Source organism: Parasteatoda tepidariorum, chromosome 10 (genome assembly GCF_043381705.1).
Source record: "Parasteatoda tepidariorum isolate YZ-2023 chromosome 10, CAS_Ptep_4.0, whole genome shotgun sequence".
Classification (NCBI taxonomy): Eukaryota; Metazoa; Arthropoda; class Arachnida; order Araneae; family Theridiidae; genus Parasteatoda; species Parasteatoda tepidariorum.
Genome location: NC_092213.1, coordinates 35856158 through 35872296, shown reverse-complemented (window position 1 = coordinate 35872296; position 16139 = coordinate 35856158). Strand labels below are relative to the sequence as shown.

General features: G+C 35.0%; 1 protein-coding gene across 1 annotated transcript in view; it reads left to right on the top strand.

Annotated features, from left to right (window-relative positions):
• Window positions 1-16139, top strand: part of LOC107456122 (uncharacterized) — a 77557-nt gene that overhangs the window by 14117 nt on the left and 47301 nt on the right. The window contains exons 3-5 of the mRNA XM_071186931.1: window positions 11416-11501; window positions 12806-12982; window positions 13337-13406. Coding sequence (XP_071043032.1) covers window positions 11432-11501; window positions 12806-12982; window positions 13337-13406 — 317 coding nt within the window. The 5' untranslated portion in view covers window positions 11416-11431. The remainder of the gene's footprint in view (window positions 1-11415; window positions 11502-12805; window positions 12983-13336; window positions 13407-16139) is intronic.

Genomic DNA, 16139 nt, shown 5'->3' with positions numbered 1-16139 from the left:
CGAAGACTCCCCGTGTAGTAAATGGTGACTGATGCACGTTAAATCTGTCGAGTCTCAAAGTCCTCCATGTTCCCACAACAAATCAATACCTCTGGGGGTACTGATCCAGGAGTTTCCTTGTCTTCTGGATTGGTTCAAAATTACAAGGCTACGGAGTTGAACGTTAGTAGTCGTAAACCCATGAACTTGGGTCGGCTGTTCAACGACGGTTATAAAATAAAATATAAAATACTTAAGATTTTTAACTAATTTATATATGGGTTCTAGAGTTAAAAACAATTAAAAACACAATTCGTTGTGTGTGCCATTAAAGCCCACCTTCAAATCAGTTCGATAAATTTATACAAGATCTATTCAAGTGTAACTGGTTCTGATAAATTTGTACAAAATCTACTCAAGTGTAACTGGTTCTATTTTAAATATTAATATGCGTATTACGATAGAGAGATTTTACCTCTTAATCAGTGGTATCCTGGTTCCGACCTTTCCTGTTGAGGGGGGTGGCGAAAACTATTTGATTTCAAGCGTAGTTAAAAAAGTACTCTGTAAGCATTCCTGTTTGAGGCGGTGATTTCACACCATTTATTACTAACATAGTTATTATTAATAGTTGCCGTTATTATTGATTATAATCGGTTTTATTGGGACCGGCAAAAAACACAGATGTTTGTTTCTTTGCTCAGTTTACACTTGACCTGTATTCTCTACGTTAATAATTGAGGTATATGGTAATTTTATTTTATTTTATAACCATCGTTGAACAGCATGAATCCAATTCACAAGACAAGGGAACTCTTGGGATAAAGTATTGGGGAGAAATTTGCCTTTGTGGAGGACTTTTTGATGGAATTTACCCGCATATGCGTTACATGGAGAAGAAAACCACGATTGACTTCTATAGTTAGTTTGATGGAAAGGGGACTCTAACCCATGATATATCTACCACAGAGGGTATTTTACGACAGCACTGTGGTCGGTGCGAGCTGGGTGCGAAATTCGTATCGACCAGCCATCGTTGGAATTCAAACCCGGGTCACCTCATTGAGAGGCGAGCGCTGTATCCTCTGAGCAACCAAGGCTCAGTATTAGTTCATTCAAAAGTCTCTACACTGTTTCAAAGATTGGTGATTGATTGAATGTAGGGTTTAGTGGCGCAAGATCCAAATGAGTACATGCTGCGCCAAACAATATGGTGAAACAGTTCAAGCTTCTAAGTGCTTGCAAAATGTTAATTGCAGCACAATTAAAACTGATAAAACAGTAGTAAGGGAATAAAACAAGATAAATTGTATGGATTGGATTGGATTGAATTGAATGTAGGGTTTAATGGCACAAAGTCCAAAAGAGGACATGCTGCGCCAAACAATACGGTAAAAATAGTTCAAACGACATAATGCATTCAACAATTAGTTTGTCGTATAATTATAACTGATAAAATTGTATAAGTTGATGAATAAAATCAGGTAAAAGGCATGAATAAAATCAGTTAAAAGGTATCAACAACAACAAAATGTGTGAATACGATATAAAATACATGAAGTAAGTAAAAAGTGTTTGCGAAAGTGAATAAAATTGCAAATGTATTAAAACATTTATATACAGTTAAAAATACCAACAGCACGTAAATATGCAAAAATGTTTAGATGATGAATGTTATCTAAAAAATATTGCATGCATAAAATAGAATTTCCAAAATACGTTAAACGATACTGGTTAAAACATGGACATGTTATTAAAATATGATGAATTGTGAGAGGAACGCTGCAACCATGGCATTGAGGAGGGGGTTCTCCTAGCAACAAATGGAGGTGTGTCAACCGGGTATGACCAATTCGAAGACGGGTTAGTTTTACATCTGCTCTACGCAATCGTAGTACTGGGAAATGCTCCAAATCAGATTTAATGCTGTGCAGTTTATTAAAAACTTTGAGATCCCATTGTTGTTGCCATAATGATTTTACAATTTTTCGAACATGTAGTTTCATGTCAGGGAAGGGTACGGATAATGTTAAAACAGATGTGGCAGATCATGCAGCTGAGTCAGCTAGTTCGTTACCTGGAATACCAACATGACTTGGTACCCAGCAAAATGAAATCTCTAATCCCTTTTTCTGAAGAGTAGTTAACAAATGAATAATGAAACATAAAACTGGATGAGTATCACAGTGAAACTTTTCTAATTGGCTCAAAACGTTCATACTATTGGAATATATACAATACTTCCGAGTAGAGCGTGTAGAAATTAGTCGTAATGCTAATAAAATAGCAACAGCTTCAGCAGTAAAAACGGAGCAAATTTCAGGAATTTGGTAGCTGTACGTAACGTCAGCAATGATGACACCACAGCCAACATATACGGAGTCCAACTAAGAGGATGTGAGTAACAGAAAGGAATCTGTTACTCAACACCGACGCTGGCCAATAGCTGTACATCCATGAGTCACCCCTAAAGCAGCCTCCGCCTTTAACGAGGTGCCCAGTAAGTTACCCCAGGCATGACCCTAGCCATCAGATGATGTTCGTGACTAGCCGGTTGATGCATACAGGCCAATATGCACCTCCCGTTTACCTGAGTACCAGGATGCCCCTCAACTGCCAGGATCCCCTTTTCCAGGGACACGGGTCTCCATTCACGGCAAACACGCGGGTAGTCTCTTCTCATCTATGTCCAACACAACAGAGTGGTAATCAAACACATATGACAAGCCCTCACAAGTAAGTTTGTGAACCACGACAAGGGGGAAGAGAAAGGGGAAAGTAGGAGTAAAGGGAGAAGAAAATGAAGGGAGGACAGATCACTAGGGTACCCCAGGGTGGGTCTCTCTGTGTTTACCTTAAGAAGGTATACCCCCTCAGGGAGATAAATTGTATGAGTAAAATCAGGTAAAAAGTATGAATACAGTATAAAACGCGAGAAGTAAGTAAAATATACAAAGGTGATAAGATATTAAGAGTGTATAAAACAATAAATGTGTTAAAACTTTTATATGCAGTTAAAAATACCAACGGCACGTAAAAATGCAAAAATGGTAGGATGGTGAATGTCATCCAACAAATCTTGCATGCATAAAATAGAACTTCCAAAAAACTTTAAACGGAATGTTGATTAAAACATGAACACGTTATTAAAATATGATGAAGTGTGAGAGGAACGCTACAAGTACTGCATTCCGGAGAAGGCTCTCCAAACAGTAAATGGAGATGTGTGAACCGGGTGTGATCGATTCAGAGGCGGGTGAGCTTTACGTCAGCACTCCTCAAGCGAAGCACTGACAAACTGTCGAAATCAGATTTAATGCTATGCAATTTATCAAAAACTTTGAGGTCCCATTGTTGTTGCCATATTGATGTTACAAATTTTCGATTGTGTAGTTACATATCGGCGGAAGTTATGGACAATGATAAGACAGATGTGGCAGATCGTGCAGCTGAGTCAGCTAGTTCATTCCCTGGAATACCAACATGACTTGGTACCCAGCAAAATAAAATCTCAAAGCCGTTCTTCTGAAGATTTATTAACAAATGAATAATGATACATAAAATTGGATGACCAACACAGTGAAACTTTTCTAGTTAGCTTAATACGCTCATACTATCAGAATATAGGTAGGCAATAATTCCGAGTATAGTGTGAGGAAATTAGTCATAGTGCCATAAGGATAGCAATAGCTTCAGCAGTGAAGACTGAACAAATATCTGGAATTTTATAGCTAAATGTATCAGCTAGAATCAGCGATGATGATACCGCAATCTACTTATCCAGCAGATTTTGAACCGTCTGTAAAAATCGGTGCATATTGAGAATATTGATGACAATGTGCAGTGAAGATTTTATGAAAAACGCAGCGTGTAGCAAGGTGCTTTATTGTAGAACTTGAAAAGGGAAATAAATTGATATAGTGAAATGGTCCATGGAGGTATGAGAAAGTGATCCACTGATTGTGATGGTAATTCACAGATATCGAATGTTTGAATGAGTGAGTGCGTGCTTGAAATGGGCGAATGTTAGATGGTCTAACAACATACAGTCGCTCCAGGCGTGATGAAATAACATCATTCTTCAAGGGATGTGTTTTAGAGGACATGATACGAAAATAATAAGTGAGAGACAGCTGCATGCGACATAGATGTAATGGTATCCGATAGCAAACAACGTATAGACTTTCAACAGGGGAAGTAAGAAATGTTCCACTACATATGCGTAAAGCAGTATGGTGTATTGCGTCTAAGGCTCGTAGGTTAGAAGCGGTTGCAGTTACATTAACTATACATGCATAATCAAGCCGTGATAGTATCAGGGCTTGATAAATGCGTAGAAGTGCTAGGCGATACGCACTCCAGAACGTATTAGACAGAACACGCAACTTATTCAGTTTCTGCTCGCATCTCTTTCGTAATTGTTTGATATGAGGTATAAAAATTAACATGCTATTAAGTAACTCCTAAAAACTTTGTATGTGGCACAACTGGTACAGCGATGCCATGAATGAAGATGAGAGGATCATTATGAAGTGTGCGTTTACGACAGAAATGGATGCATGAACTTTTAGAATGTGAAAGGGTATAGCCGTTGCGGTCGCACCAGTCTAAAATCATGTTTGCTGCTAACTGAAGTTGACACTCCATGACTCTCATGTCGAATCCTGAAGACGAGATGTGCAGGTCGTCAGCATAGAGAGAGCCAGAGACAGTAAGTGGCAATATATTTAAAACAAGTGAAATATTAATGATGAATAATGTGACACTTAAACGCCGTCTGCCTGAGTGTAAAGATCAGAAAAGGTGGATCCAAGTTTTACTCGAAAATACCTCTTTAACAGAAAGTTCTTGAGGAAGATTGGTAGATTTCCACGAAGTCCCATTTCGTAAAGTGTCTCCAGAATTCCGTAACGCCATGTCCGATCGTAAGCCTTCTCAATATCAAAGAAGATAGAGACAAAATGGTTACGTCGGACAAAGGCGTTACGAATTCGAGACTCAAGAGCAACAATGTTATCAATCGTGGATCTTCCTTTACGAAAATCACTCTGGAAGTCAGGTTGAGATGATTCTTTTCGAGGTGGTATACAAGCCGAGAATTAAGGGGGCTCGTACCTCTTAAAAAGCTATATTTTATGAAAAATGTGATGTCTGATTAAATCATTCTAACTTACTTATTTTCATAGCAATAATTCCAAAAAAATGTGTGAGTGTAGAAAACAGTAGTGTGTGTATGCAAATAAAATTAAACTTAGATTAATTAAAATGATTTTTAATATATGATCAATTATTTAAAGACTAACGAGAGAAACATAATTATTGACACCAAGACTTGCGCGCAGGATTTCTCAATAAATATTGAATATTCAGGCTTGAAACTTATAAAATAAACAGAAAATAGTATAACGAGCAATCTGAATTATTAATAGGCAAAAAAAATTAAAATTACATTTTTTATAATTTTATAAATTTTTTGAGTTAAAAAATTTAATTAATTCTTAATTAATTTTTTGATTCAAATTAGAGATATACACATAAATTTGGTGTGGTAAAAATTTGGAAGAAAAATTTGTAGCGGTTTATGAGATATCATGCGCGCAAGAAGAAAATTTCAAGTTTTGAGAAAAACAGCAAAATGTAAACAATAATGTACATTATGGATGAATTAATTCTAATGTACCAAGATATAAGTAGTGTTTACTAATTAATAGGTTAAATAAGTATAATGTTAGAAAAAATTAACAAGTTACAAAATATTTCAAAACTTCCACAAAAGAAAAGAAACACTGTTGCACACTTTATAGAATCCTAACTATAATGTCGAAAAATAGTTTTTAAAAATATAAATTTAAAAAATAAAAATTAGAATTGTCCAGCAGCATAAAAGGGACCTTCGAGAGTTAGAAAATTTTCTTCGTGTCTTGATTTTGATTGTCTCAAACTCTTTCTATGCTCTTTAGTTGCAAATAAAGTTCTTTGTTCCGCTAAAGCTACACTTTTAGTATCAGCCTTCTGAAACGCAGTGTCACTGCTTTTTGCATGTCTGGTAATGAATTTTTATGCTCTCGAATGGCATTTCCATAATAAGATGTAATTTCGTTAATGATTTTGTCCGTCAACCTATTTTTGCCACCAATAGGTTTTCCACCAGATAATAGTTTTTTACTTTTGCAATCTTTCTTAAAATTACGTAGACGTGTACACACACGCTTTTGTATATGTGCCACACATTGAATTTTTTCTATTGAAACATTAGATCCATATGGTTCACAGTTCTTAATACTTTAAAATGTCTTGGTGTCACCATCACCAATATATTTTACATATTTCATGCCACTTTCTTTTTCTGATCTTTTGAAAATTGGAACCATGTCATCCACCTCCATCTTTCCGGCTGATCCTGTGTGATTACGTTGACACTCATTTTTGTGAGAATGTTGTTGCTTCGACAAGAACTCACATCCTTTACAATATGAATACATGACTTCAACGTTTACAACTTGTCCTGTTTCCGAACCAATTAATGAACATACACCAGTATGTCCCCTAGTTTTCCAAATCCCATCTCCACTAACTGTAAGTTCAACAGAGCCATTCGAAGCAACGCTCTCGGCTAAGGTCTTCATGGAATTTTGTGCAACATCATATGTTGCAAGTTTTATTTTGTCAACAATTTTGTTATATGATTTAGCAGCTATTGGTGGTGGTAATTCCATGACAGAGGAAAATGCTTCCATTTCAGCAAGCCCTTGTCCCACACAATGCATAACATAAACAAACCGTGTGTTTATTTCAGGTATGTTCTTTTTTCTCCTAGCATTTGACCATTCCAGAATGCTGTTACGTTACCACAATTTGTACAGTTCACAATATATTTAGAGGCCAAACCTCTCTGGCACACTTCCCTGATGTTTATATTATTGTTACACAATTTACAGCACATAAAATTTGTTACCATGCTTTTTAGAATGTCTATGTCAATTATTCGATATCCAGAAAAGTCATTTTTTTTCTTGCTCCAATTCCATATCATCATTCCTAGCAAGCTTTTTGACTGATGCACTCAAAAGATCTTCTCTTTGAGCATTAGAACGAAGTTTTACATAAAACTTACGTTTCTATGTTACGAGAGCCTGAAGCTCTTTTGATTTGCGAAGACATATCGCTGGTTCAAAACTAAAACGACACATCTGCAAACGTGTAATGCCTGCAGATATGTCGTTTTAATTCTGAAGCTTCGATATGCTTGTAACAAATAAATAACTCAAATAGAGTTTTAAATAATTAATATACGCTAATTAAAATGTAAAATATACGATATTTACTGAAAACAAGCAGCAAAATCCTTTGCAAACGAAAAAAAATTGTAATTGAATAATTTCAGTTTATGCTAAAATGTAAACATACAAAGAATGCAAAGTATTAATGAAAGTTGTAGTTACTATTTCAAACAAAATATTTCCATTAATTCGAAATCATAATTATTTTTTAAAATTGAATTATTGTCGTAAAAAATCAAATTACTAGTCCGAAAAAATATAAACAGTGATCAGCTGTTTTCTACTTGTCAAAAAGTAGGTTACGCCCCTTTACAGTTTCTTTCGTAGTGAGCTTAATAATTTGAATTTGGACGTGCAGTTGGTTGGATTCGACGCACATGAGTTAACTCTAATAAATTATATCATAAAAAAAACTTTTTTTTTAGATTTTAAAAGGTATAAGACCCCTTAACCATGCGTTCAAACGTCTTTCCAAAGCAACAGGTTTACGCTATGGGTCGATAATTAACCGGGTCCTTAGGATCTTTGCCAGGTTTACTCTTGACCAGACTTGTCTGTACCAGACTTGTCTGGGAGATGTTTTAGATGATACATAGCGCTGCCAAGACTCCCTTTGACTATTGCGTCGGACCTTTCGAGCTACCGCTTTGGCCTGTTTAAAAGCTGTAAGATTTGATGTTGAAGGGGACTGACGAAAGATGTTTCATAGTCGTTTCTGTTGCTTGTAAGCCGTGGAACAGTCAGAATTCCACCAGGGCTTACGAAGGTGAGGAAGATATGTCGACGTCTTTGGTATGCTATCCTCTGCAGCCGATACTGTTTCAAAGTTATATGTTGCTGCTCAGCATACATTTGCCTGATATTCCGAATGTCCGAACTGCTCTTACCCGATATTTCCTATACCAATGTGTTTCTTAATGTGCCCTACATGCGTACTGTTGCAATAATAACCATTGATTAACAATTATTACCTAATAAGCCTGTTTTGGTAATATTCGTGTTTAATGAGAAATTGATTTCGTGAATTAAGAAAATGTTATTTTTCTTTGATCGGCAACTTAGTAAAAAAAATATTAAAGAAACGATTGCGCTCTTATAAGCTAGTTATCGTAATTTCAAGACCTACCGCCTGAAACGGAACAAACCAGCAATCCCTTTCACCAACCTTTGAATGATTCCAGTAGAAAAAAAAGCAGGTAATCTAAAATAGAATATTTATTCTAAGTTATTACTAAGAATTCTTTCTGTCACTGTCACAACAGCTCCTCTCGATGCTTTTGTTTCATTAACATGAATGCTGGTTCTTTGTTTAGTAGCGGTTCTATACCGCTTAGAAATGCCATTGACCCTTAATTGTCGCCTCCTGCCATCGTGGTTATCTTTATGTACCGTGTATTTTTCTTGTTTGTTTTTCATCTTTAATTTCTTTTCCATTTTTCTGTTGACAATATTGCGTTTCTTTATTTTGTTTTATTATTTTTACTCCCCTTTTTTATGATAATGAGCGCTTGTTTTGAAAGCTGGAAACCCCTCAGGGGATTTACTTTCTTTGAATAAATACTGGGAATCACGACTCCAGGTTGCTCTAGTGATCTATTTTCTTTTCGTTATCTCTACTATTCCACTTTTCTCTTTCTGTCCCCCCTTGTCATGGTTACCCAATTGACAGGTGAGGGAAATTACCCAATTGACTGGTTTACCAATTGGTTGGTGTTCGATTACCACCCTGTTGTATCAGACCCCGATGGGAAGAGACGGCCCACGTGTTCCCCGAGAGAGGAAACCCGTGTCCTTGGAAAAGAGGATCCTGGTAGTAGAGGGGCATCCCGGTACCTCAACACACTGCTTTGGGCTCGTGCTTCTGTTAAACGGGAGATGCATATTGGTCTGTATGCATCAAGGGGCTAGTCACGAACGTCATCTGCTGACTAGGGTCCTACCCGGGAACATTTACTGGGCACCTCGTTAAGGGTGGAGGCTGCTTCAGGAATGACTCGCGGGCATATGGGTATTGGTCAGCATCGGTGTTTAAGTAGCGGATCGGTGTCAGAACCAATCTACGATTTGTAACCCCTTCCCCTTAGTTGGACTCCGTGGTGGGTGATGCCGCTGGTAGCGAAAGTGGTTTTATTTTTCTATGAATGAAATTAGCATGGTGTTGAGTTCCGTACAAAGCAAAAACAGAGGATCAACCCATACACCGTCTGATTATGTTCGATAGTACATAATTAAACTGACGAATCCTGAAGTACCAAATATTTCATTTGCAAAAATCCCCCTTTTCTTAATTCACAAGGACTTATACGGAAAGTCATTTAAATGTCAAAGGTTTTGACATTCTAAAACATCCTGTCGAGGTAAATCTGTCTTCTTGTTGTTCTGGTACCGACCATGATGAAAATTCCTGCGAGCCACCCTATGCATGAACTGCAAGGCTGCTCTTGCTGCTTATTCCTGGAATTTTCCTAAATGGTCCCGGGAAAAAGAGATACAATCAGCGAAAAGTTTAAAAAGTTGTAAGTTTTGATAAAGCTCGTAGAATAGTTACCACTCGCCTATAATAAAACCAAAGTATCTCTATCATATTTCAGCAGCTCTGCATTTCTGATCGTCATAGGTTTCTCAATATGACCCTCTGTTTACTCAAAATCTCTTGGACATGTCCATTGTGGCGTTATCATTGCTGATGCTACGTACAATTTTAACATTACTAATGCTTGCACAATTTTCACGACCGAAGCTTTTTTTTCTTTTCTCCAAGCTCTGGACATGTACCTAGGTCGTCATGAACCCTTTACCATATAGCTCAAAGCTTGGCTACTGGTCCGTCTCCACCCCAGCCTAGAAACGAGTCCGGCCAGCGAGTATTTATTAGATTTGGAAGAATACACATCAAAAAGGTTTACGGTAATTAGAACATAACTGTTAGAAAACATAATAGATTATAATGTAAGTGATTGCAATGCACGAAGAGCTCTCTAAGGGTATAGATAGAAAATTTTGTTTAACATAAAATAAGCATTTATGAAAAATTAAGAGAAAAGGAAAATAAATAAAACGTTTTTACAGTTTTCCATTGTTAAGGAAGGCAGCTGTGAAGAAGTTCAAGAAGGACCAGAGAGTCTTCATTTTTTGATCTATAGTGGAATAGAGCTTGTTGATAGCTGGGACAAAGTTGCCTCGTATGCTGAATGGTCGGGATTGTATGTTGTGCCATAGTATGTGTTAGAGTGCCAGCAATTTATGCAGTATCGATATTCGGATTTACACTCGTGGGTGTGATGATCACCGCTGCAGGTTGCAAAGTCAGCTGTGCAGTTGTGTTTCTGATGATCTAGCGTGTTTCTGATGATCTAGCCCTTGGCACCAGTTGCACCGTTTAAGGACTATTCGTTTTTTAACGATACACGTCTGCAGGCCTATGAAAGTATATGTCATCTTTAGTAGGTGGATTGCTAGTTTGTGCGATGAATTAACAACGATATGCTGCTTATCTGCAATTTTTTTTATGCGGGATGGCTTTGAGATATTTTATTACTCTTGTTGTGTCACCATGTTGATGTAGAATTGTTATAATGTTTTCTCCGTCAAATTGGACTAGCGTATGTAGGATTATTAATGATGTTAGTCGTTGCTCTTTGTTACAATAATGAAGTTAGTTGTGTATGCTCGTTTTAGCCTATTTTTATCCTCCTGGTTATGGAATTTTAACTCGACCAGTTTCTTTTTGGTTTTTTACACCTTTTTGACAATTGGTTACTGCCGAAGCTGTAGTTATTCTTTTAGTTTTACGACTAATTTCATTACGGTCTGCCCGAAAACATTGCATTTAGTCAGACAGTATGAGCATTTTGCGCTAATTGGTAATTTTGAAGTATAAACTCCTCCAATTTCAAATTTTTTCCAGCATTTGTTATCTTTATAAAAATAGGTATAATATTTTATTTTGTTGGCTCCCAAGTCAAGCTGGAATCCCAGTCGATGACTCGGCTGATGTTGCTGCATGATGTGCTAGTAGCCCTTTCACTCTGTCTGTAACTTTAAGATAATTAAATGTCAAGAAGAAATTTTTCTAATCTGAAATTTTAAGAAAATCCTTTTTATTTAATAATTTTACTCTTTTACTGTATTAACAACGTTGCTTTTTCCCCCACAGGCTGTATTAAGTAGTAATGTTACTATTGACAAAGCCAATGAATATGCCCTTTTGCACCCATGGCTTGGAACTGGTCTTCTTACCAGGTACTGGTCTTCTTACTCATTTAATAAAAATATTTTAAACATATTTCGTAGTTTTGATTTTTATATTACTTCTTAATGAAGAGGGTTTTCTAGTTTATTTTCCTGCATCCACAGGAATGTTAAAATAACTGTTAATAAAATTGATGATTCCATTAAAATCTATTATAAATATTTTTACAAGCTCTTAATTTTATCTTATTATTTAATTATTAATATTAGTTTCATTACAAAAACTGTTATATGGGACAGTATTTATTTTATGAAAATAACTTTTTAACATACACTTCACCTTTTGATCTGTTTTAAAATCTTTTGGATGGTGCAGCATGTCCTTTATTAATTTATTTTTCTTTTGGCTTATCTTCTCGGACTGAATCAAGACTGTTGACTTTCAAAAGTGTAGCACAGGATAAAAGTTGAGTTTGAGAAAGTTGCCCCCTCATCTCATATACCAGTGATGGATGATGGGGCAGGTGTCATGATATACAACTTTTTTTTCAATAAATACAATACCAGAGAGATAAGGGTGAAAAAAAATTGTTTGAAATGTCAACTTCAGATAGGATACAGTCATTGAACATGAATCTCATGATGCAACAAAATCTGCTTTGGTTTATATGTATTTTAGGTACTAGTTTGTCGCCTAATATTGCGGAAAACTATCCAAATTGATTCAAAGGTATTATAACTAAGAGTGATTTTTACTTTCACTATTTAGGATCATATAAATACTTTGTCATTCAACATTTGTGGAATGCCATCATCGTTTCTAGAATAATCCCAAATGGCGTGTTTTGCGTCTAAATCTTCAAGAATTATTATGTTTTTATTCATGAATCTGGATGTAGCTGTTTCTGGTGTGGAATTATGAAAAACATTAAAAATATGCAAAAAAAAGCTGAATTCTTCTTTAATTTTCATTCCTGTTCAGCAATCATGTGGACATCTCTAACCTCTTCAGTATCAATTGATTGATCGTCTTTGGTTTTGTTTGCCATTTTAATCGAACTATTTCTGTTACATTCTAAAATCTTTAAGGTTTTCGACCCTTGCATGACCAACAGGTTTGTTATATTAAAATGAGCCAATTACACCTACTATTAGTTACCTCAGTTAACAAAGATTTAATGTTAAATATGTAAAGTAAAAAAGTATTGTATAAACAATGTTTTAATATTAATCCTAGGGGAAAAATAAAAAACGAAAGCTTATTTTCTTTATTCCTTCAAATTGCGGGGTATGTTCACATTTACCATCGTGTTTATATATATATATATATATATATATCTGATTATGTTCCATAGTACATNACCGAAGAAAACTATTAACACCGACTTTTCATTTTCGAATATTAGAAGATTTTGTGCCAGTATTTTCTGATCAATCGAATATTCTTGTTTCACGTCTTCGTAAACTTGAGAAAGATTCATGGAATGATGTTGTTCCTCTAATTACTGCTTGTACTCTAGATATTATTTGTGGTAAGTATCATAATGTACAGGAATATTTTTAATGGGGTAAAAATTTAATCTTTCATCTGAACGTCTAGACTTCAAATGTCTCTTAAACTTCTATCTACGGTAAATGTTCATACTTTTAGTTAATAGTAGTAAAAATTTTAAAAGAATATATTTTTGTAGTTCTTAAAATTAAAATGCAAGTTAAACGTAAATATTTCTTGGTAATTTTGTAATAATTAATTAAATATGTCATATTAAGGAATTACCACAAGTTTACGAAATATATCAAGGTGTACTTTTGAAGGTTTCATTGATTTTTAAACTTTTTAACGAAATTTAGTTCTACTTTCACAATTATTAAAATTTTTCTTTCAGAAACAGCTATGGGCGTAAGAATAAATGTGCAATCCGGTGGATGCAAAGAGTACGTTCAAGCGATTCATGAGTAAGTTTTTAGCAATCGACTTCTTAGTTTTTTATTTCGTCGCTTACAGGTGTTTCTTTTTCGGATTTTTTTAAAAATACGCATTTACTTTTTGCTAAATTTTTTTTAAACATAGTTTATCTTGTTTAAACGTAGCCGCATATAATGATTTTAGAACTCCTCTTGTTTATCAGCAAACGCCTAAAAATTGTTAGTCAATGAATCACTTTGTAATAAAGTAACACTCCCTTGTGTAAATAGTTTCAGGGATAGTAAAATATTTTGTAAGTAAACAATACATTTATAACTTTCATTAATTTGACCCTGATGACAATCAAAGAAAAGATGCGAGAAAACTGGATCAATCCGTGACCTTCGGTCACGGATTGATCGAAGGCCTTACAACTCTTTCGTGACGTCACTGTACTTCGATCATTCCTCTCCGCTTGTTGCGAGCTTTTAACTTGGGGAAAGATTTCCTAATATAATTATTTCTACTTTGTCTCTTCATATAATATTAGACACTCATTAAAATGCCGCAAAAATAGTTGGGAACAAGGTCTGAAACCTTTTTTTTTCTCTTTAAATTTAATTAATAAAACTGTTAATAGAAAAATTTGAAAACTAAAAAATTCGTGATAATCAAAAAATATGTTATCTGTACAAATATATGAATCACAGTCCTGAAAAAAAAGTGATTTTTGGAGCTTAGATATCATTTTTGAATATTTTATTTGTGAACAGAATAAAAATTTCATATCAAATACTAAATAAAAGAAGAAACATGGTAAATCACAAAAAAGGAATATTTTATTACACAAAAAAGTAACAACAAACTTTTAATGCTTATTTTGACATTATTTCTATCACAACAAATGAAAAAAATATTAGATTCCATTTCTTACCTACTTAAAAATAAACATTGAAGTATATTGTAAATCATTATAAAAATCATTAGACAACGAGTGTTAAAAATTGCAATAAATGCTTAGAAAAATATATAAGAATTTCAATAATACAATTATTGAAGTACAATTAGAAAAAATTCCAAGTTTTAAACTAAGAGTGATTAAAATTTTAATACAATTGTTGAAATATAATATGGATTTTAACATAACAATATTACTGAAGTGTATTTATAACAAATTTGATATTGCAGAGAAACAGTGATCAAACATTACAAAATAATTATTTTGTTTCATTATTTAATTATTTTAATTTTGTAGAGAGTTCAACGTTTTGTAGAAGTTTTTAATTTATTTTTTATTTAATAAATTAAAGTAAAAATAAAAAAACTAATAAAAGTGTATTTAATGATATAAAATAATTTTCTTCTGGATAATAAAAATAAAAACCTAACAACTCAAAAACTATGTATAATAATGTTTTAACTAAAAATTGACATGCAAAAAGTTGCTTATTGAAAATTTAGTGTTTATTATGTTTGAGGATTAACTAATGCTTAGTATTATTTATTCTTGCTTAATGTTTCAATTTTTCTCTTATTTCTCCCCCCAAGGGCACACTCTTGTGTGACGGGTACGGCGCACCCGGGGCCCCGAGCTGGACCTTAGCATACTTCAATATCTCTCTTGCGACGGTCCTGTTTTGAGTTCCTGACTTTCACTTTATCATTTTATTGACCTAGTGAGCGAACATTATTTTATTTACTATAAAATTCTGGATATCATTTACAGAACATTGGTTTCTAAACTTTTGATTAGTTTTTTCATTACGTTGATATATTTATTCCTTTTGTTGCAATTCATTATATGTTTATGAATTCTCATCCTTATCGTGGTTGCCAGATTAACTGGTAAGGACTTTTCGTCTTGGCTCGGTGTTATATTGAACCCTGATGAGAAGAAACCACCCGCGTGTTCGCCGTGCGTGGAGACCCGTGTCCTTGGAAAAGGGGATCCTGGTAGTTGAGGGGCATCCTGGTACCCCAATACACTGCTTTGGCCCCTGCTCCAGGTAAACGGGAGGTGCATATTGGCCTGTATGCATCAATCGGCCAGTCACGAATGTCATCTGTTGGCTAGGGTCAAGCCCGGGGTCACTTACTGAGCACCTCGTTAAGGGTGGAGGCTGCTCCAGGGGTGACCTTCGGGCGTATAGCTATTGGCTAGCATCGTTGTTGAGTAACAGATTTCTATCTATTTCTCACATCCCCTAAGTTGGACTCCGTGGTGGGTGGTGCCGCCGATAGTGGAACTTGATTTATTTTTTTGTATGGCAGATAATGAACAGATGGTGTTGAGTTCCGCACACCGAAACAAAAGCGGAACAACCCCTTTACCTAGTTTTAACCTATCTAAATGTCCAATTTACGACCCAGCTAAAGCCAGATTCCTAATATTGAGCTCAACCGAAAAAAAACTATCTAATGTATCCCCATTTCTTGTCCAAAAGTCTCTTGAATCTTCAATAGGCAATCCCAAACATGTTAAACAGCTTCCCTCAGGTGATTTATTAGTGGAAACTATCTCTGAAAAACAGACTACTTCACTCTTAAAAACACAAACTATAGGCAACATACCCATAACAGTCACACCTCATAATACATTGAATATTTCTAAAGGTGTAATTTCTGATAAAGCTCTCCAGTCCCTTCCAATCGAAGAAATCCTAGAAGGACTATCAAACCAAGGTGTTATTGACGCGCGCCATATAACAATTAAAAAAGGTACAGAGATAATAAATACTCAACATCTAATATTAACATTCAATACTGCTCAATTACCTACTGAT